The following is a 23,368-nucleotide window of genomic DNA, read 5'->3' on the forward strand; positions in this document are numbered from 1 at the left end:
CAGACTTCTTCTGTTTCTTTGAGATTGTTACGCGACCCCAAAAGGGACAAGCGGTAGAAAATGGATGGATGGATGGATGGATTACTTCCACAAATGGTAGAAAAGTGTATTACCGCTGAGTACTGCTGCAGCTCATTCGCACCACAGCTCAGAAACATATGTTGGTCGCAGTCCAACAATGGGCCGCTCGCAGTCTAACAATGGGCTCAATGGTTAAGAAACACTGGTCGAGATAATATGTATTGGATATGCTTATGTTTAAATTTTGCTCCATTGTCACATTTTCAACCCCCTTTCTGAGGATGCATGCAAAACAGTTTGTTTGGGGTAACTGTCCTTTTAGATGTAAGTTAAATCCTCCAAGCCCCACCCCTGTACACTGTTGAAATTTTTATTTTGAAGACGAACATCACCGCTATTTTTTTCTCCAAAATAAACTTCATAGCATATCTTACTGCATGTTGAACATTGTAGTTATTGTACGCATCACACGTTTAGAGGACAATAATACTTTATTCACGTCTATGTCAATATGGTAAGCTAAACACCGCTTGATTGAAAACTTTACATTAGCACCCTGTAAGTACACTAATGTGACATAGACAACCGCTTTTGCACAAAACAGAACACTGATACATTGTGACAGCCAAGGTTTTGGTAACATGAACATGATATTGAAGATGATTAAACACATTAAGTGAATATTTATTTCCTTTTTTCTTGAAGCGCTCTGCTCAAATGAAACACCATTAATATAAATTATTTTATTCATTGGTGATTTTTTTCATTTTTTTAATCCACAGTGACCCTGTGATTAATCTGAATAAAATGGTTTGACTAGAAACTACCCATAAAGGGAAATGAGGAGTGTAAAATATGTAATTCACAATGTTGTATTTTACAGCAAAATGCATAGGACACATAGCATAAAAGGCATCAAAGCAATACAGTTTTTGAAAGCTGTCAAACAGCTGAGTGTTTTTAATGCAGTGGACCCTGAACATTACAATCAACAAGTGGAAAACATATGGAATTGTCGCAGGATCACAGACTGTTGAGGTTTGAAGGAAAATGCCAGGAAGAATAAAAAAGCTGAATGCATTTTTGGCAAGTACTACGTCTGTACTCCATGTGATTATAATATTTTCTAATCATATTATTTGCCTGACTATATGATTTTTTTGTCAGGACATATTGTTGTTTTTTTTTCATATAAATTCAAATTTCTGAGCTAAACATAATTGTGGGCTTTGGAGCTAGTGTTCAGTGTGACAGGCAAACTGCGGTATCTACGGTTACGGCTCTAATGTAACAATTTTGCTGGATATATTGTCAAAGGTATACCCTCTCTGTCCATTAAAGAATGCTTATTGCCAAATTTTGTGCATTTTTATTTGTATTTGAAATATGAAAACCACATCTTTTTGGCATTTTACCAATTAAATAACCCTTTTGGAGCTACATGATTGTCACTGGGCAATAACAGGCTGTTTGATGACACCAAGTTGTCTTTGAATTGTCGACAAACAGTGAGTGGTCCATAGTGCCCTCATATTTAAGCAACTGTTTTGATATCTCCTCTGGAGGCACAATACTATAGAAGTAAATGTACTGTACGCATACTATACAGTTCTATATGATTGCCTTTAAATCTCTATACATTCAAACTTGGTTATACATAACTAAAGCAGAAGTAATGACGTGTGTATTAATACTGTATTAAGAGTACAGTGCTTACTAAAGACATAGTGCTGGTGTATACCTCTATAATTTAAATGTATATTTATTATTTCCTATCAGTTTTAATATGAAAAGCTTCTAAAAAGTGAGCAATCCAAATTCTATATTACCGTAGTTAGCATTTTTAAGAATTAATTTGATAGAAGATCCATACACGAGAAATTTTGCCTAGTAACAAAGTGATGATTAAAAGATGGATAGCAACTATTAACTTTTGTTGCTTTGGCAAGGGTATGTGCTTTACATTTTCAATGATAATATTGTTGGTAAATTATCTGATGAAAAACAAAATTTGTGGTAATATACATGGGACATGTAAGTGTCAAAAAGACAGCCAAAAGAGGTTGTTGGTAGATGAGAATACATCTAAAGGTAAAATATAGTGTATAAATGCACCCAAATGCAGGAAACATCTTAATTTTGTAAAAAAAACAATTCAGGCTTGCGTGGCAGCACTTGGTGCTGATAGACATTTTCCTCTTTTTTTCGTTAGTTTTTCTCTTTTTTTCCTCAAAGAATGTTCGCATGTCTATTTTTTGAGTGTAATTATGTACATATGTACGGTATGTATAAATATGTTTGCTGAAGCGTGATTCTATGCATGAGTATATGTATGTATATGTACGTATCTATGCATGGATATGTACAGTGAATGTGTGTGTCTATGTATTTATGTATGTACATTGTGTGTGCGTGTGTTTGTATGTACAATATATGTCTAAGTATGTAAGCGTGGATGTATGCATGTACTGTATGTTTATCACCCAGTATGTGCGAGAGCCAAAGCACTGCCTTACTACTATTTGTTGATGAGAAATTATTTTTATATTTTCTGCGCTTCATCAGTAAATGGCCAATTAAACGTGTCAATTAGTGGTGCCCATAACAGTTTAGATTCTACAAATTCCAAAATAAGTATATACAATAGCTACAATGCTGCCGAAAAAACGACAGACACTTTCCCATGATACATTTTCAAATAAATATTATTTGTGTGTGTGGGGGGGGTGTGGGTGTGTGGGTGTTTGTGTGTGGTAAAATTGGAGAGACTGCCGCAACGCTACGGTTCTAACTTGAACTCAAAGTATAAATGAGACAGATATATGTAGTTCAAGAAAAAAATTAATGTGTTTTTTTTATTTTTTACTTTTTACCTTCCAGATGACAGAGATAAACCTTTGCTGCCTCATCTTTCTCAGCCCCCTGATATGGTTAAGAATGACTGCAACCCTACAGAAGCAGCCTCCTCTGACATGAACATTAATCCCACTGCTCCACCTCTAATATCAGAAGCATCAGAAACCCCTTGCAACTCGCTTTCTACCCTTGTGCCCAGCGTTCCCATTTCAGACGTAATGGACGCCCCCAAACCTCCCAGTGAACTAATTCCTGACCCCCCGTTGGCGCCTGAGGTGCCTGCCTATCCTGCACCCATTCCTGATCCTGTGCCTACTTCTGCTGGACAGGAAAACCCAGAAAGGACAGCAAAAAGGCTTAAGGACAAGGTGGATAGAGAGAATGCTATTAAACCAGAAGATATGTCTTCTTTTATGGACAAATCATATGCTCCTTCTGCCACCTCAAACGGCATGGCTGTTGATGAGCCAGAAAGGCCTTTGGGCATGTTACCATCTATTTGCCCGCAGGCTCCTCTGGAGTCTCCCATTGCTCAGCCTGAGGAGCTCCACCTTCCCAATGGTTTACCATTGCCAGCTCTACAAGATCCAGAGGCTCAGGCTGTTACCACAATAGGACGTGATGATAGCCCCATCGCTGAACCTGACATTTTTCTGCAGCCTGTGGTTAAAGCCTCCGAAGCCATCACAAAGGCAGTGCCTGCATCAGTCTTTGAAACAACTACAGCACCTGTTGAGTTGGAATCTACAGTCAGTCCAGTGGTTCCTGCTGAGCCAATTAGCCAGGCAGCACCTTCCCAGCCTGACGACCATAAAACAGTTCCTTCTGTTTCCCTCGACACAAAGGGGGATAACCCAATCCCTGAGTCCAATCACAAGGGAGAAACATCCTCTCCAGGTCCAATAGATGACCATGCCCCAGAGAAAGTGATCAGTCCTCCCCAAGTAGTACCCACTGCCCTTGTAGAAACTACAGGCAAGTCACCTACCACATCTATCTTAACATTTTGCAAAATTTGTTTTAAAATAACCTGACCACTTTGTCTCTATGCATTTACAGCAATTGTTGTCAAAATTATTGTGTTGTTTCCAATGTTTGTAAGTTTAATATCCATTGTTCTCTAGCTGCTGTGTCTGTGCCAAAGAAAAAGAGGAAAATGAAGGATTTGAACAAAAAGGAAGCAGTGGGTGATCTTTTAGATGCGTTTAAAGAGGTAGGTGTATATGCAGTCATAAAATGAACCTGCTTTAACAAGTAAGTTTCATTTAAGTGTTAGCCCATTATAATCAATGAAACTCTATAACCATCCCCATATTGATACTAACATACAATTCTGATGTATTTATTTGAACCATTTTTTTTCAGGGTGGAATGAATTAAAAAAATACATATTGTCATTATTATACTCAAAAGTACTTGTCATGCAAACAGGTGTATTTATAGTGGACTGCCTCTAGGTAATTCTCCAGTTTACTGTACCGGTATATGCTACTGATTATTATTAGCAAATTTACATGGCGATTTTAACACCTCCAAATTTGGCAATAAAAAATACATTTAAGCTGCATGTTTTAGTGAAACCACTAGTATGTAATATATACAGTACTTACTTTGTAGGGCTAAAAAAAAGACGAGATAGACACATTCAACTTAATGTCAATAGATTACTTCCTGCCTATGGCAACACACCTAGGACAAACTCAAACGAATGCATACATATTTTATTATTAAACAAATCAGCATATATTACCACATACACACAAGTACTAAAATGTTGTATCGTTGAGTACTGATACTGATTCCCTTAAATACGTATGCACATGAATGATGAGCGTATATACTGTAAACTTTTGACGCAAAATGGACATATAGACTCTAGAGTTGCAGGATATAGACAATATATGATATAAATGACATACATTTGGCAGATGATAGAACTTTTAATACTGTCGTTATGTCGTGATAATGAATGTTCATGACACAATCTGGCTGTGTCTGCAAATTTGACAGCGAGAAGCGAACGAACACACCCTCTCAACACACTGTAGCACAGTTATGATACCAAGTAGTATAGTATCAGGTCGATACCACAGCAGTTAGATCAATATTTTTACTATCAAGAAATATTTTGGTGTTTTTTTGTATTGTTTACAAACTCAGAAAATAAGTCCCTGCATACAGGAGGGCTTTACTGGCAAACAACAAAGAGTTTAATTTAGAGCCAATTGTTAGTCATAATTTAAAAATGTAATTTAATATTTTTTAATCACCATCCTGTGTTTTTTGTCTTATTATATCCATATCCATTCAATGATCTTGAAAATTGTCAGCATTGGTATGGCCAATACTGCCCCTGTAACTATCCTGGTATTTATTGGATCAATACCAACTTTTGTAGTATTCAAAGTATCCAAACAGAAGAATAACTGCATATCACATTTTAACTGAAGTGTAGCAAGAACCATGCATGGTACAACAGAAAGTAAACACATTTTAAAAGTAAATCAACAAGTCTATGAAGAATGGTTTTGAGAAAGTAGTACAACTGGAATCTGGAACTGCACATCAGCCAAATTAGTACCCCTTGTAACCTGTTGTGAAATGGTTGTTTTTTAATTTTTATATACCAAATAATATATTGTGATATATATTGTTATCGTAGGAGGGCTGCTATTTATTTTGCGAAACAGATTTTAGGCCTTATCGCCCATTCCTAATAGACTCCTATTTCCCTCCTTCTCACCCCTCTGATCCAGGAGAACATAGTTGTCCCACCAGAGCCTGAGATTGTCCCAGCACCATCAGCTGAAACCCAACTTCCCGCGGCTTCTCCAGCATTGGAGGACACGGACATGACTTGGGAGGACAAAGAGGACAAGTTGGATGCAGAGAACGTTCAGCCAGACGATAATGGGCAGACAGCAACCGACAAGAAATATCAGTATAAAGAAGGTGGGACTGTAACACCGTTCAGAGTCTTTTACACTCGGTTCAGTACGATCCATAAAACGTTGGTACATTTGCTTTCTTTTCTGATAGAAGTGTGTTTCAAAGTTATTAATGTAACCCTTCACTTTAGCTGTCAGAGGATTTTTCTTTATCTCAAATGATGTATGAAAATGAAATGAAACATTTTATTTTCAGAACAATGGCAGCCAATCAATCCAGAGGAAAAGAAAAAATATGACAGGGCGTTTCTGCTGGGTTTTCAGTTTACCTTGGCCAGCATGAACAAGCCCGAGGGTCTTCCTGCAATCAGTGATGTCGTACTTGACAAGGTGCAGACACAACTGACATACAAAAACAATGTACCCTTGTATAGAAAGATAACATAATATTCGTTAGATGCCAAATAGGGATGTAATGATAAATGGTAATAATGATAACCGTGGTAAAACTGTGCACATTGAACCAAGCTGGGCTCTTAGAACCGAGTGATCGTTCTATACACAAGAAGAAAAAAGACAGATGTGTTTTTACAGTACGTTCAAAGACCGCTGAACAGAGTAGGACACCGCGATGCCTGCCAGAAATAATAAATAATAATAATACATTTTATTTGTTAGGCACTTTTCATTTAAATAAATTATAAAGTTCTACAGTCGAAACCAATTTTTAAAACAATAAAAGCTTGGCCATTAAAACAGACACAATACTAACAAACACAAAAACTTGCAAAATAATGGGTTGTCTAACAGTGTGTCTATTTATTTTACTTATTTATAATCAGTGTGCATATAAGTATTTTCAGAGCACATTCGAATTTACTGTAAAAAAAAAAAAAGAGGTGTTTTAGAAAATTATGAATCAATTCAGAATTGGAATAAATAAGAATCACAATTCAAATGAAAATATATTTTTTTGGTGCACACATACATACCAGATTGTAATTAGAGCATCAAAATGCAAAACCCCCCCCCAAAAAACCAAGAGCAAAAACAATGCAATAGTCTTGTCATTTATTGAAAACTATTTAAATTCAAATGGACTATTCACCAGCTGACAAAAAGAACAATGTCTTAAAAAGTCAAAACATCTGCATTAAAATATGCTTTTAATTACATTTTCTGTGATACATTCACATTGTTATGCTGTACTGATGGCAAAGGCAAAAATATTTGTTTGAAAGTGGCAAAATTGTTGAACTGCACAAGCAAGCCTTCTTGTGAAAACCCAGCTCTGCTGAGGTTGAACACAGTAAAACCTTTTTGATTTATTAAAATATCTTGTGGCTCAAATCAAGTGGAAGACACCCCCCCCCCCTCCCCAAAAAAAAAATTCCTGCACAAAGCCAGAGCAACTGACTGTGAAGACATATCCTCGACCTAAATTAAGGCATGCACATTTTGACTACATAGTACAGCCATCTGCGACAGAATGGCTTAAAGATGGAGCTTCAGGTTGAGCAATGTCTTTTTAAGGCAACTGTCTTAAACTTTTGATCAGCTAATAAACAGTCCTGTTTGTTTAAAAGCAGTTCTCAATAGATTACTGACCCTCTATTTTTCTATATTGCTCCGTTTTTTAATTTTACAATTCGGTTACAATCCACCAGCACAAAATCTGAATACTACCAGTTTGAAAAAGTACTGACAAGCCCCGTTTGCACTGCACACCAAATCAAATTTTTTTTGCCCTCAAGTGACACATATCTGATTTTTTTGCCAGTATAAAGCTCCAATGTGCTTCGAATAAGATCTTTTGGCATCAGATTCAGGCCACATCAGGAGTTACTCCTGAATCCAATCTGTTGTTTTCAAATGGGACTTCAATCCAAACGTAATGTGACCCGAATGCGCCATTTTCGTCAGCTTTGTGCGAGCTACGTCATTTGTGTGGGCCGGAAAGATGCAGTTGCCAGCGGAAATGGATATTTCATCTCATCATCTGGTTTCGGCTTCTATTTAAGACGACTGATTTTTCGGTGCATCACTTGTCAATAGTGCTCAAATAATAGTTTATATGTAATATATGAATATATATTTTGATTCCGAAGAAATAGCGATTGTTGAAAGACCGTAATTGGCGCCCTGGCGCATTTGCCTTCATGTGAGTTGTAAAATAAAGCTCCCGTAGCGCCACGCTGATGTCCGTGTCTCCTATACTTAACAGCCCTAAAAAGGTTACAACCCTACCAAATGTATTACATACATTCATTATATCATTAATTTACTTTCACGTAAAAAAGTACTTTTATTTTGTAGTATTAGCATCTTCCTCCCAGTAAACTTCCTTTGTTTTCACTTTATCTAAGTGCGCATGCAAGTGACGTCAAGGCCACATTGGGGCCTTTGTGCGTTTACAGTGGAGTCTGATAAAGATCATATTTTACTTGCAGTGTAAACAGCCAGCTGGAAAAAAATCAGATTTGGATTACTTTGGCCTGCAGTGTAAATGTAGTCTTAAATGTTTTATGCGTATGTTAGAGTTGTCCGTAGTTGTGCAGCTACCTAAGGGGCAACATGGCTCAGGTGGTAGAGTAGTTGTAGGCTACCGCCCCGACCATGTCAGAGTATCTATCCTTAGCCAAGATACTGAAGCCCAAGTCATAATCGCTTTACAAGTAAAAAGTCAATTTACCCTTATTGCACATGCCAAAAATATGCAAGTTTAACATTTTTCCACATAATGTCCATGCAATTTGTGATTCACTTGTCTGTCTCTCTGCTCAGGCTAATAAGACTCCTCTGCGCCAGTTTGAACCTAGTCGCCTTACTGGGATGAACTGTGGTCCTGATTTCACACCTTCCTTTGCCAACCTTGGCAGGCCTGGTATGGGTGGAGGAAATAGAGGATCAGTAAGTAATTTCTCTTCACATCAAGGACATGTACCAGTAATTGAAATAGTCTGCCCTCTGATTTCCCCTGTCTGTCATCTTTTTATAGCCTCCGGGTATGGGTATGGGCATGGGCCCACGTCGTTCTCAACAGATGCAAAGGAAAGAGCCAAGGAAAATCATTACCAGCATGTCATTCAGTGACGATGTGAAGCTGAACAAGGCAGAGAAGGCATGGAAGCCTTCAGTGAAAAAATCTATGCAGAGGATAACAGCAGAGGAGACTGACGATTCTGATGCTGATCATCTGAAGACACAGGAATTGTTTAAAAGCGTCCGCAGTATTCTCAACAAACTGACCCCTCAAAAGTTTGAACAGCTTATGATACAAGTGAAAGAACTACAGATTGACACTGAAGTGAGGTTAAAAGGTGTCATAGACCTTACCTTCGAAAAAGCCATCTCTGAACCAGGCTTTTCAGTGGCCTACGCCAATATGTGCTGTTGTGTAATGGGGGTAAGTATTTAATCTGATTAATGATTGATTTGATTCCTTATTTTCCACGGTGCAATGTAAATACCACATACAGCCTCAATGATTTTTGAAAATAAGAATAGTTTACACATTGTCAAAATGATACATACAAGCTCAATTGTTGATCACGAGTTTCACCCTGACCAGATTCTTTTTTTTTTTATATTCAACAAGCTTATGGTGTATATATACTAAACCACAATGTTTTGTAGAATTGATTTCCATCCATCCATTTTCTACCGCTTGTCCCGCCAGTATTTAATTTAAATTGCACAGAAAGACCCCGACCTCGGGGTCTTTCTTTGGCGTTTGTATGTTCTCCCTGTGACTGTGTGGGTTCCCTCCGAGTACTCTTTCTCCCACCTCCAAAGACATGCACCTGGGGATAGGCTGATTGGCAACACTAAATTGACCCCAATGTGTGAATGTTTGTCTGTCTATCTGTGTTGTCCCCGCGATGAGGTGGCGACTTGTCCCAGGTTGTACCCCTCCTACCGCCCGGATGAAACTGGGATCGGCTCCAGCGACCCCAAGAGGGACAAACTGTAGAAAATAAATGGATGGTTTTAAGCATAGTCATGAAAATATGTTGACAGTGTTTTGCATAGCACTGCAATCTATTTGTGGTGTGGGGAGCTGAGATTACGTCACTGTCTAAATTGCACAATCGGCCATGATGCATATGCAATTTTTTTTAATGGCTAAACAAAAAAGTCATACATATATTTTGCATAATGTTAATTGGTTTATTTATTTGCCACAGCCCCATAAAAAACGAGTCATGGTCCGCAAATGGCATAAATTGAGTGGGATTTATGGAATGTCCTTAAAAAGACTTAATTTGAGCTTGATTCACCCATTCTTAAACCAGTTTTGATGTGTTTGGGATCGTTATCGTGTTGGAACACCTGGCTGTGTCCAAGTTTCAGCTTTATGAATTTAGAAGTGATCCTACTTAATGATTCTATACACGTTGTGCAGTGCTACAAAGTCCACTGGCAGCAACACAACCCCAGAACACGATGCTGCCAATGCTGTGTTTGACAGTTGGTTCAGTGTTCTTGGGTTTTGAATAGGGATGCCAATTCCGATACCGATCATTCATAAGTGAGATTGGCCATTACCGATTGCGTTTTAACTATACATTTTTGTATTCGTTTATTGAGAGTGCTATTGACAATATCAACACAATATTTAAACTAGGTCCTTATTTTCCTTAATTACACACAGTACATTTGTTTGAGCAAACGTGATGGGGCGGTATAGCTCGCTTGGTAGAGCGGCCGTACCAGCAACTTGAGGGTTGCAGGTTCGATCCCCGCTTCCGCCATCCTAGTCACTGCCGTTGTGTCCTTGGGCAAGACACTTTACCCACCTGCTCCCAGTGCCACCCACACTGCTTTAAATGTAACTTAGATATTGGGTTTCACTATGTAAAGCGCTTTGAGTCACTTGAGAAAAAGCGCTATATAAATGTAATTCACTTCACACTTCACAAACCAAAGTCAATAGTACAGACTAAACAAAACAAAGTCAATGGCTCTAAACAAAATCAAAAACTACTATCTATTACTCATTGAAAGCCTTGTTGCCCTCAAAGTCCTCCTGTGCCCAGCAAACCATTAACAAAAACAACAACAGTTATTTTGAGAAAAAAATATATAAATGTAATCACTCAAATTTTGAGATCGGTAGGTCGTGAGTTCAAACCCCGGCCGAGTCATACCAAAGAATATAAAAATGGGACCCATTACCTCCCTGCTTGGAACTCAGCATCAAGGGTTGGAATTGGGGGTTAAATCACCAAAAATGATTCCCGGGCGCGGCCACCGCTGTTGCTCTCTGCTCCCCTCACCTCCCAGGGGGTGATCAAGGGTGATGGGTCAAATGCAGAGAATAATTTTGCCACACCTAGTCTGTGTGTGACAATCATTGGTACTTTAACTTTAATATACCGGTACTGATTTTACCCTTGGAGACAACACCACCAATTTACAGTTACTGTAATATTATCCTCTCTTTAAACTTTTATTAATTTATTTGCTAATTTCCTGTTTAGTAACTGCTTACTTTCTGCTGTAACTGCCTTCCATCTTCACCTCTTAAATTTTACTAAACACTAATTGTCTGTTTCTAGCTAGTTTAGCGGCTAGCTTAGCTATTTGAATCCTTGCTCTCGGGGTGTAACATGTTTGGCCTCGTTTTAAAACTTGATACTGATACTTGATAATGATTCTTAAGATATTAGGAAATGCAGATTATTGGCCGTAATCGAGGTGATTATTGTCAACGTAGGGGAGCGTCTTTACACAGTATATGATGATAGACAAATAGCTGCTAACTTGTCAGCCGGGGACCTAAAAATTTAAATATTAGCCAGAAGGGATCTGCGTTAGTGATTGGCTTTGAAAAGTATTAATTATTAAATAATATTGTTGAATACTGATCAGTGGACAATCATTTGGCAAATCCCTAGTTTTAAAGCATCACCTTGACTACTCTACACATACTTATTATCATTGGGGTCAAATTGCTCAATTTTTGGTGTTATTTTTTGCTCAGCACCCTTTTCCTTTTTTTCCTTCACTGTGGAAAATGACCTTGGCGTTTCAGCAGTTTCCACTTCATGATAGGCTTGAACCTTGGTGGTTTCTGTGTTGTTCCTGAACATATAAACCATGTTTTTTCAGTTTAGGTTTTCTTTCAGACCTTAGCAAACAAATGACACATCCAAAAAACTTAATTACAATGACATTCATGGCAATGGTGTGTGTATGTTCTGCAATCTGCCAATAATACGTGTTTCTGATCTTGTTAGCTGAAAGTTCAAGCTACAGATAAGCTTGAAGGCACAGTGAATTTCAGGAAGCTGCTACTGAATCGATGCCAGAAAGAGTTTGAGAAGGATAAAGATGACAATGAGATTTTTGAGAAGAAGCAAAAAGAGCTGGATGCTGCCGAAGGGGTATGATATTGGCTAATTTCATACTTTTGGTTACATTTTATTTTGAGCATCCATTGTAATCTCTTCCATTACCGCATTTTTGGAAATGTCCTATTATTTCTGCAACAGGATGAGAAGAAGCGGTTAACTGAGGAGCTTAAAGAGGCGAAGTTCATTGCGAGGAAGCGCTCACTCGGGAATATCAAATTCATCGGTGAGCTTTTCAAGCTCAAGATGCTCACAGAGTTTATCATGCATGATTGCGTTCTGAAGCTACTCAAAAACCATGATGAAGAGTCTTTAGAGTGCCTGTGCAGACTGTTGTCCACCGTTGGCAAGGACCTCAACTCTGAGAAGGCAAAGGTACAACCCAAACTCTTAAGTTGAATTCATTGTGATTTTGATTAATAACTTTGTGTAGAAAATACAATACAATTTTTTTTTAATGGTCTTTAGCTCCGTATGGAACAGTACTTCAGCCAGATGGATAAAATAGTTAAGGAAAGGAAGACCACTTCCAGGATTCGCTTTATGTTACAAGATGTGATGGACCTTCGACGGGTAGGCCTGTGCACTACTACTAAAATGTTTCTAAGCTGTTTTAGGCTATTCATTTTGTGCACCCAAGCATTTATTGTGCATAACCCTCCTCCTGTGCCAACTCAGAATAACTGGGTGCCAAGACGAGGTGACCAAGGCCCTAAGACTATTGACCAGATTCACAAAGACGCTGAGCTGGAAGAGCAAAGAGAACAGATGAAAGTGCAGCAAGCGCTCATCTCCAAGAAAGATTCTGTCAGTGGTCCGGGAAGTAGAATGGGTGGCGGAGGATCAGGGAGTCGTGGGGCACCTCACACCTCTAGTCGCGGTGTTTCACCACAAGACGACGGTTGGAGCACAGTTTCCATCTGCAAGAACCGACCTTATGACGGCTCACGCCTAAGTAAAATGACAAAGGTAGTTCTTGTTGATGTTATATATGCATCCATAGTAAGCTGTACTGTTCTTTTCCAACTGCATCAAACACAATCAATGAATTGATCATCCCAGCTTGAATCAGCAATGATGTGAACGGCTGTTTTACTGCCTCCAAAAATCATCATTAACAATAGTGGTTTTGTTTAAAAAATTATATTTGTAGCACTTTCCCATTCACTTTGATATTATTGGACACATCCACCAAATTGATTTGAACTTTATGACATTAACCGAAGTATTAGAAGAGCTATGTTAAGGTACGGTATTTCTTTCTTTGAGGTTTTAATCCTGTGTTCTTTACAGACATCGCCTTTTGATGCCCTCAGTCAGTGTCTTGCTCCAGGAGGCAAAGGTGCATTAAGCTGGGGTAAGGGCAGCAGCGGTGGCAGCGGTGGCAGCGGTGGCAGCAGCACAAAGTCTGCTGATTTTGGTAGGTCTCTTTGTTCAATATGCCTGTGAGATACCTACCACCTTGCTTGGCCTTGGCGCTAAAGGCTATTTCTTCTCAGGCCCAGAATCAGGAGGCCGCCCAGCTACTAGCACTCTAAACAGGTTCTCAGCTCTACAGCAGCCCTCTTCAGGCTCTTCACTGGAGTCAGACCGGCGTGTTCCTCAAAGGTTAGGACAGAAAAGTTACCATTTTATGAAGTTACTCTTGCAGACCTGCCAACCTTGGTTACATTTTTTGAGTCAATGTTCATGCATGCATGTCTGTAATTTTGGGGGTCACATATTAGCAGTGAGACACGCTAACAGATCTGATTGAAATTATATTTATGATTTCTTACTGAAATGGTACCTATAAGAATGTAATGAAAAATGGTAATAATCATAACTGTGGTAAAGGTCCTAATGGTTAGTATTACTGTTTTAGATTAAAATGATCGAAAAAGCGGAATTGATGACTGCACTTTGATAAACTCATGGGCTGAGGGGTACCACCTCGCTAGCTTAAATGCTAACATAAAAACAAGAGCCGTTAACATATTTCCTCGTTAAGAAACAACATACCCCAACCTAAACTTATATACAGTGCATCTGGAAAGTATTCACAGCGCTTCACTTTTTCCACATTTTGTTATGTTATAGCCGTATTCCAAAATGGAATAAAATCAGTTTCCCCCCAAAGATTCTATCAAGCAATCAATACCTCATAATGACAATTTTTTTTGAAAGTTTGCAAATGTATTAAAACTAAACATATCACATATGTATATAATTATTCACAGCTTTTTTTTATTTAGTTGATGCACCTGTGGCAGCAATTCCAGTCTCAAGTCTTTTTGAATACAGTGCCACAAGCTTGGCACACCTATTTTTGGGCAGTTTAGCCCATTTCTCTATGCAGCACCTCTCAAGCTCCATCAGATTGGATGGGAAGCGTTGGTTTTCATCCAGGATATATCTGTACATTGCTGCATTCATCTTAGTCTCGTCAGGGAGGTGACCAAGAACCTCCCAGAAGTACACCCATCCCTGCAGCAATCCACCAATCAGGCCTGTATGGTTTAAGGGCAAGACAGAAGGCATTTCTTAGTAAAAAAAAAATTGCCAACATGAACCTGAAATACTCTGACCATGAGAAACAAAATTATCTGGTCTGATTAGGCACAGATTGAACTCTTTGGCGTGAATGCCAGGCATCATGTTTGGAGGAAACCAGGCACTGCTCATCACCAGGCCAATACCATCCCTACAGTGAGGCATGGTGGTGGCAGCATCATGTTGTGGGGATGTTTTTCAACAGCAGGAACTGAGACTAGTCAGGATAGAGGGAAAAATGAATGCAGCAATGTACAGAGACATCCTGGACGAAAACCAACACTTCCCCTTCAACCTGATGGAGCTTGAGAGATGCTGCAAAGAGGTATGGGCGAAACTGCCCAACGATAGGAGTGCCAAGCTTGTGGCATTGTATTCAAAAATTCTTGAAACTGTAACTGCTGCCAAAGGTGCATCAACAAAGTATTATTAAACAAAGGCTGAAAGTACTATGTACCGTATTTTTCGGACTATAAGTCGCAGTTTTTTTCATAGTTTGGCCGGGGGTGCGACTTATACTCAGGAGCGACTTATGTGTGAAATTATTAACACATTACCGTAAAATATCAAATAATATTATTTAGCTCATTCACGTAAGAGACTAGACGCATAAGATTTCATCGGATTTAGCGATTAGGAGTGACAGATTGTTTGGTAAACGTATAGCATGTTCTATATGTTATAGTTATTTGAATGACTCTTACCATAATATGTTACGTTAACATACCAGGCACGTTCTCAGTTGGTTATTCATGCGTCATATAATGTACACTTATTCAGCCTGTTGTTCACTATTCTTTATTTATTTTAAATTGCCTTTCAAATGTCTATTCTTGGTGTTGGGTTTTATCAAATAAATTTCCCCAAAAAATGAGACTTATACTCCGACTTATATATGTTTTTTTCCTTCTTTATTATGCATTTTCGGCCGATGCGATTTATACTCCGGAGCGACTTATAGTCCGGAGCGACTTATACTCCGAAAAATACGGTACATGTAATTCTTGTGTTGTTTTATTAAAAAACATTTTTTTTATAAAATTAAAAAACAATACTATTCTGTAGGATTTTAAGGACAAAATGAATGTATTACATTTTGGGATAATGCTGTAACATAACAAAATGTGGAAAAAGTGAAGCGCTGTGAATACTTTCCAGATGCACTGTACACACATTGCTGTCTGAGCAACTAAGCGATTCAATTGTGCACATTGAATCTACACGCGGTGCTCTCTTAGACGGAGTGATTGTTCAATATAGGAATACAAGACAGAGGTGTTTTTACAGTGTGTCAAGGACCACTGAACAGAGTAGGTTGCCACAATGCTCCCCAGAAATAACAAATACCGGTACTAGATTTAATTTGTTACTCCTTTTGATTTAAATAAATATTAAAGTGCTGCCCCTCAAATGTAAATACATGATGTGCCTCCAATCTTTTCTTCTCTAATTACCGTAAGTGTCAAGTGAAGTAAGGTAGCAGTAACCTCTTGGTGATGATAAATGGTTTAAATCTTTTAAAAATATATATTTTTCTTAAGAGTCTAAAAATCCACTCACCTATTTTAAATATTTTTTCATGATCGCTTTTATATTTGCCTCTAAACCTTTCAAAATAAGCCCAAATCTGCACGGATCCAGATAAAAAAACAGTAGCCTAATGGGGCTTACTCCATTGCCTGAAACCCAGAAATGCCTGGATGTGCCTCTTGGTGACGTGATTGCAACCCACCTACAGGGCTTTCATAATGTTATAACTTTTATTTAGAAGGTAGTAAACAGGTTTTGAATGCTCCAACTATGAAAATATTAGATTCCTAAATTGTGGAAATGAATTCACTACCGTCAACCGATTAACAGCGATAAACGATCTATTAAAGCTTAAGATTTTCAGATCTACATTATGTTAAAACTTTTAATATCCACCCAGTTAACGTTAATGTACAATTGTGCCCTCTCATCCAAAGTGAACATATAGGAGATGCATTAAAATATTTCTAGTGCCATGAATGTGTTAAATTCCCTCATCAGTTAAAATGTTTTTTTTTTCCTCAGAAGCATATTTGTGTAGGTTTAGGTGACAAATACCAGCCTGTTTTGAGGTATAAAAAATGCAGCCTTAAAAAACTTTGGTATGTGGTGAATGACAAGGTAATTTTTGTGATCCCAATTGTGCTTTGGAGTTGCATTGGACTATTCTGTATTTTTTTGTTATTAAGAACATTCAGCCTTTTCCATTGACTCTGTTCCGTCCCTAAACAGAAACAGCTCAAGTCGAGAACGAGGAGAGCGATTTGATCGCTCTGATCACGGTATTGACCGACGTGATGACCGAGATCGAAACAGGATACAGGTTGCCACTAAACGCAGCTTCAGTCGGGAAAATGAGCGGAGTCGGGAGAGGGACCGACGTGGGTCAGCAGATCCAGTCCGCAGAGTCGCAAACAGAACAGATGACAGAGATCAGGGCAGCAAAGAGAGAGCTCAGAGCAGAGAGAACGGTATCTAACTTTTACTCACACAGTTTATCAGTCTTGTTTGATCCTGCAATTTTATCAACCATTATTTCAGTTCACTTCACTGCACTTACATCTTTTTCTATTTTTGACGGCATAAACAGTGAAGAGGGAAACTACTTCCACACCTCCACCTCCCCAGGCCTCAACCAAGCCTTCAATGACTGTAGAAAAGCTAACCAAGAAATCCAAAGATATCATCGACGAATACCTCAGTATTGTTGATATCAAGGTAGCACATCAACACACAAAACAGAAAAAAAACACCCTCCTATTTTTCCCTACTGCATTCACTTTAGTGGAGTTAAAAAAATGTTTTGTCGCCAATACAAATGCTACCGGAGCACATTAAAATGCTGCTGTACATCAGTATATTGATATATTTAATCATACTATATCATATTATTCAGCGCACACTTACATGCACCCCAGGAGATGGAATTAATTTATTTTTAATTGCCCATGCATATTGCTGTATAAGGCATACACAATCTGCTGCACAAAATGAAGCCAACACCCATGAGTCTATAACTTTGTATTCTGTTGGTAAATAAGGATTAAATACATAGAATAGTGTCGGGTATATCTTATGACACAAACCAAAAATTGCAGTTTTACCCTTCCATACACAAACAATGACGCCATAGTTTTTGAAAGTCTTCACTCTGGCCGTAGCCGAACGATACACGTTTTTAAAGACAACGTTTTTGTTTGCATGTCGACAAGAGGCTAAAACTTTGAAGTATCCATATTCGGGTGAACCTGTCCTAACATTTTACTTATTCTGCTAATAAAGCCAAGTACAGAGAAGATCCAAGTACAGTGCTACCTCAGTTTTTGTGATTAGTCTGTTCCAAAAGGTCCATTGTAATCTGTTTTATACATATAAAAAAAACTATAAACAATTGTTCCCACAGAAAAGCAGATACATGCAATTGATCGGTACCAGACACCCAACAATGGCAACACAAAACACTTTTTTATGTGTGTCTGTCCCCACAGGAGGCCTTCGAATGTTTGCAGGAGATCGATTGTCCTCATCTCCTGTCTGTGTTTGTACAAGTCGGACTGGAGTCAACGCTGGAGCGTAGCACCTTGGCCAGACAGACCCTGGGCGGGCTGCTGCAGCAGCTCATTAAGGCAGACATCCTTCCGATGGAACAGTACTACAAAGGGTCAGTGCATTTTTTGGTCCTCATCGTTAGTCATCATGTGACATTTTTTAAGTAGTTGTTATACACTGTATATGTATTCCTCTTGTCATTCATGTGGTCTATATAAAATTATATTAATATTAATAGCGTGACATTTATCATAGTTTTTGCATTTGTTTTGTTCTGTTTTTCCTTAGTTATAAACCCTTGTCTTTGTTTACCTAGGCTTCATGAAATTCTGGAGACAGCGGATGAAATGGCAATAGATATCCCACACATCTGGCTGTACCTTTCAGAACTGATTACCCCCATGCTCTATGAGGGAGGGATCCCCATGGGAAACCTTTTCAAGTTAGTCTCAGACCACTCTGTACTAGGGATGCAACGATTAACTGGGTTTTCTATTAACTGTGCTTAAAACATCATGTTTAATCGCAGAAGCTCCACTACACTGTTTGTTTCCGTCTACCTCACTTGCTATAAATTAAAATTATGCTGGTATATTATTTTCACCCCAACTTACTTTTACGCACCTATTGAGAGACACGCTAGTATGCTACATTAGCTTAAAAATGGCTGCAATACAAAGCAACAAACTTTTCCTACCCAAACAAAAAAGCTTAAGTCGCAAGTGTGGGAACATTTCGGTTACTTGAAAATTACGAGGGTCATTGAAGATGATTCCTCACCCATTTGCAAGACATGCCAAAAGAAAGTTGTGGCCAAATGATCTAATTTATCCAATATGGTGTAGCTTTACACAGCAAAGTAAAGGTAAGAAATAACTGAGGTAAATTATGTTAGTGGCAAGTTACTTCATGAATAATAGTTTGTGAAGACTTAAATATGAACGTGTCACTTACAATCAGTAGTTTAAGGGCTTCATTCAGTGACCATTTAAAATAATATTAGATACACTGCATCTTCCTATCTGTGTTGAATAAACTATAGACTTTGTAAGTTTATATAGCAAATGTAAAACACTAATATAACACTGGGAGCTTTTAGAATAACAGCGCTATACCATGGGATCTAATTTTGTGCATTCTAGTTATTAATAACTAAGCATAAAAATGAATAAATGGGTATGGCTGAAAATAACACTTGAAAGTATTAGTCCTATTCTAATCATTTCCAACATCAAAAGCTTTTAGCAATGTCTGAGTTTATATATATATTTATATATTTTTTTGTGAAATTAATCACTGCATAATAATCATGAAACTGATTATTTCTCGGACTATAAGACTAAAATTGTACGGTCAAAATCTATAACCGTTGCATCCCTACTTTGCACCTCTTTAAATGTTCAAATACAAAATGGGAGAAATTTTCTAAATGATGTAAACAATATTTGTTGGATTTTTACAGGGAGATTTCAAAGCCTTTGATCCCACTGGGCAGCGCTGGAGACCTCCTGGCCACCATCCTCAATTTACTCTGCGAAGGAATGGTTAGATCATTCGAAATACCTTATCAAAGTAGATGTGAAGTTACCTTCACTATGAATTGCACATTGTAAATTATGTTTTGGAAACCGTGTTTGAGCGCTTAGTTTTTTAGTTTTTCTGCATAGAAACTGAGTCGATGTCATTCAAAAGACAGTTAGTAGTTTAGTTTGAGCTGTCTAGATTACTGGAACCTATTTGTTTTATTGTACAGTGGTTTTCTGTGACCATGCTTTTTGTTAGTTACATGAATGCAGACAAGAATAAAAGAAGATGCTTAGGACCAGCATAATGAAAATTAAGTGTATATAATATTTATGCATGGAAGTGTTTAAGTGCCTTTTTTCCATTCCCATATTTTTTCCGTTTATTTTGTCAACCCATCTACAGCCTTGTTCACAATGTAGGTCAATTCTGATTTTTTTTGCCCATATGCAACCTGTATCTGTTTTTTCCGACTCAGGCCTCGAATATATATATGCGATGCGTCCTCAATGTGAACGCTACCGCGTTTAGATCGCATTCATCCGACCAGAACGTCATCAAAAAGCATCATATTTATTCGCCAAAATAGACCGTTACAAAATTAACAGTTGACAACAGAGCAGAAAACAGGTGAAAACAATGTTTTTGGAACTCACGTGAAAGTTCCACCGCTCCTCCTATCTTCGACTGCTCGCCCACAGACATCGGGAAAAAAAAATACAGAGCCAAAATACTTGTCCTCTTCCTTCTTAATCTTCTACGCACAATAATTCGGTTGAGAAAATGTTGACCTTGATTGCACAAAATCCTTGAAATTGCCACAAATTCGCCAGTACTAAGACGACTAAAGTGAAAGCCATGTTTACTTTCCTAAACTATTGCGTGCGACGTCATGTCCGCATGCGGTTCAGATTACATTCACATTAGAAATCACACTTTTGTTGTAATGTGAACGGCCACTAAACAGATTGGATTTGACAAAAAAAATCAGATTTGGACTCCAGTGTGAACCTAGCCTAAAATAGACCAACTCCTCAAGTCCTGGTTCACCGCTTAAAGGGGCCCTGTTTTGAAAATCCAACTTTTTTCACCTATTGGTATCTGCTGTTCTGTATTTGGGATCTGTCCCGAAAATTTGAAATCAAACCGTGGAGGAATTACGAACATATTTATAAGATAATTTTGCCTTCCTTTCTCCTTCTGCCAAACAAGCTGTTTGGAATGTGCACAATTGTTGATGTCACAAATATGGAAACCCGTCAGCGGATTATCCATATACGGTATAAATATACCCAGAGTGCCTTGCATGCCTCCGCCATTGTAGTCCGCGATGCAGTCAATAAGCTCCTTCTTTTTCGCTTTTCTTTTGTTGTGGGGCAGACTAGATCGTACATAGACACGCATCATCCGCTGTTGCCATTTCTAATTTAAAGTAGCGTAAAGTTCTCACTTATATCTGTCAGTAGACTCTATATGGAACCCCTAAAAACTACAACAAAGTGGAAGCACGTAAATAAGACCGCTCACAAAACATAACATATTATATTCAACATTTTGACCAAAGAACCACCATTACATGTTATGTACACCACAAGGAAGTGTTTTAAATGTGGAAAAAAAAGTAATGATATGACCCCTTCTAGTTGACATTGACCTATTGTCGACCTAAAATTTGAGAGCCTAAGGGATCATTTAATTGTAAAATGGGTCTGTTAATATCAAGATGTGTTGTATTGTAAACGTCATTGTTATTGCTAGACAAAGTGAAACGACTACAGCAACATAACTACTGTCTAGTTACGCAGCACTTAAACACGCACAATTGGGATGCAACAATATGAAAATGTCATATTACTGTTATGACCAAAATAATGATGATGATGATAATATTATTATTAGTATGGTATTGTTGAAAGTGCTGAAAAAGTATACATGTGCTGAAATCGTCAACCCAATATTTTTTAAGAAAATAAAGATGCACGCAATATACTTCTTTGGCATAAGGAAAATTAAATATTGTTCTGGCTACTTTTTGGAAAAAATAATGTTTTGAGTTTTAAGGCATATACAATTTTAGCAGTACAGTCCCGTTACAAATGCTTTGTTCTGGTTTCTAAAGAGCCATATTATTTTTATTTGAGTACTCAAATATAGTAATCTTCTTCCGTTTTAAAATGTAAAGGTTTTACTGTTTTTTAATTATAAAGGTAAAACGGGGGTTTTTGTTTCACTTCCGGTTTTTGTGACGTCGAATGGGTTCATTTCCTGTTGTAGACATGTCCTTGTATTGATCTTCACATCTGTCACTCAGTTTAAGAGAGCACCGATTGAAAGTCAATGTGCACACTTGAATAGCTTAGTTGCTCAGATAGCAGTGTGTTTATATAAGTTTAGATTGGGGTATAATATTTGTAGCTGAACTTAATGTGTCTTGTATTCATGTTAGCATTTAAGCGAACTATCAATTAGCGTGCAAGCTGCTTCTACAGGAAATGTGCAGTATTACCGGTCCAAAATGGCAAACTCGATCACAGTTTTACGATCATTTTAACTTAAAAGGCTAATATCAAACTGTTGGGAATTTGACCAGGGTTTATCAATAATACCGGTCATTGTTACATTCCTTGTGCACACACTGACTTCCGTCACTTACTGCATTTATGAAAATGTTATTATCATGAAATTACCGCATCAGCTCTGTTATATACGAATAGGAAATACAAAAACAGAATGATTAAATAAATACACAAAAGCAAAAAATTAGGTCAACAAACTGCAGTAGGTTAAAACAAAAAGGTTATTCTTACACATTCTCCTCATGTCTCCGGCAAAAACTTCAAGTAAATGTTTCACTTTTGGTCATGTGACATCTACTTAAGTCAGCCAGTTTGAGGCGTGTCGACTTAAATGGGTACCACTGTATGAAATGTATTATTCGATGTCGGGCTTTAGAATGTGTAGGACTGTTTTATTTTTGTAAATTGTGTCTTTTTAAGGTTTGTTAATGTGGATGTTTTCCTTCAATAGAGCCATAACAAGGTGGGCACAATGTGGAGGGAAGCAGGACTCCAATGGAAAGACTACCTCCCTGAGGATATAGATGTCAACAAGTTTGTGACAGAAAAGGTGAGGCATGTCCATTAACTCCCATGTATTCAAGTTCATCCACAGTCTTAAACAACTATAAATAACCAATGGGAATGGATAATCACTTTGTTTATTGAAGAGAAACATATGATTCAGTTCAAACAACGTTCTGCTGTGGATTAGATGAAAGAAAAAGTGAATAGAATACTGAATACTTTGTTTTTTCCTGAAGAATGTGGCGTTCACACTGGGTGAAGAGCCTGAGAAGAGCAAAAAGAAGGAAATGATTTCTGCAGAGCTAACCAAACAGCTTGAAAGACTGATCCAGGATAAGGCTGACAACCAGAGAATATTTGACTGGATTGAAGTTCGTATGCTTTATTGTACTTTTTTAAAACAGTTAACTGATGTCTTTATTGTCATTTAATTCCTGTTCAATATTAAACAAAAGAGGATTACCCATGTTTTTATTAGTATTTCAAGCTTTTTAAAACAATATATGAATTTTGGAGAAAAGTATGTACA

The 23,368-nt window shown here is 37.9% G+C and overlaps 1 protein-coding gene across 5 annotated transcripts in view; it reads left to right on the plus strand.

Annotated features, from left to right (window-relative positions):
- The window catches only part of LOC133572602 (eukaryotic translation initiation factor 4 gamma 1-like), a 99,242-nt gene that overhangs the window by 64,156 nt on the left and 11,718 nt on the right, over positions 1 to 23,368 (plus strand). For 4 of the 5 annotated variants that reach the window (XM_061925420.2, XM_061925421.2, XM_061925423.2 and 1 more), the window contains 19 exons: positions 2,902 to 3,852; positions 4,002 to 4,090; positions 5,634 to 5,829; positions 6,022 to 6,155; positions 8,550 to 8,675; positions 8,764 to 9,171; positions 12,008 to 12,154; positions 12,263 to 12,496; positions 12,590 to 12,694; positions 12,800 to 13,090; positions 13,415 to 13,541; positions 13,621 to 13,729; positions 16,916 to 17,154; positions 17,274 to 17,401; positions 18,172 to 18,344; positions 18,549 to 18,674; positions 19,695 to 19,776; positions 22,784 to 22,882; positions 23,076 to 23,210. In XM_061925420.2, coding sequence (XP_061781404.2) covers positions 2,902 to 3,852; positions 4,002 to 4,090; positions 5,634 to 5,829; positions 6,022 to 6,155; positions 8,550 to 8,675; positions 8,764 to 9,171; positions 12,008 to 12,154; positions 12,263 to 12,496; positions 12,590 to 12,694; positions 12,800 to 13,090; positions 13,415 to 13,541; positions 13,621 to 13,729; positions 16,916 to 17,154; positions 17,274 to 17,401; positions 18,172 to 18,344; positions 18,549 to 18,674; positions 19,695 to 19,776; positions 22,784 to 22,882; positions 23,076 to 23,210 — 3,899 coding nt within the window. Of the gene's footprint in view, positions 1 to 1,016; positions 1,108 to 2,901; positions 3,853 to 4,001; positions 4,091 to 5,633; positions 5,830 to 6,021; positions 6,156 to 8,549; positions 8,676 to 8,763; positions 9,172 to 12,007; positions 12,155 to 12,262; positions 12,497 to 12,589; positions 12,695 to 12,799; positions 13,091 to 13,414; positions 13,542 to 13,620; positions 13,730 to 16,915; positions 17,155 to 17,273; positions 17,402 to 18,171; positions 18,345 to 18,548; positions 18,675 to 19,694; positions 19,777 to 22,783; positions 22,883 to 23,075; positions 23,211 to 23,368 lie in introns of those variants that run through there. The other variant, XM_061925425.2, reaches the window with a different exon arrangement.

Source organism: Nerophis lumbriciformis, linkage group LG30, assembly GCF_033978685.3.
Source record: "Nerophis lumbriciformis linkage group LG30, RoL_Nlum_v2.1, whole genome shotgun sequence".
Taxonomy (NCBI): domain Eukaryota; kingdom Metazoa; phylum Chordata; class Actinopteri; order Syngnathiformes; family Syngnathidae; genus Nerophis; species Nerophis lumbriciformis.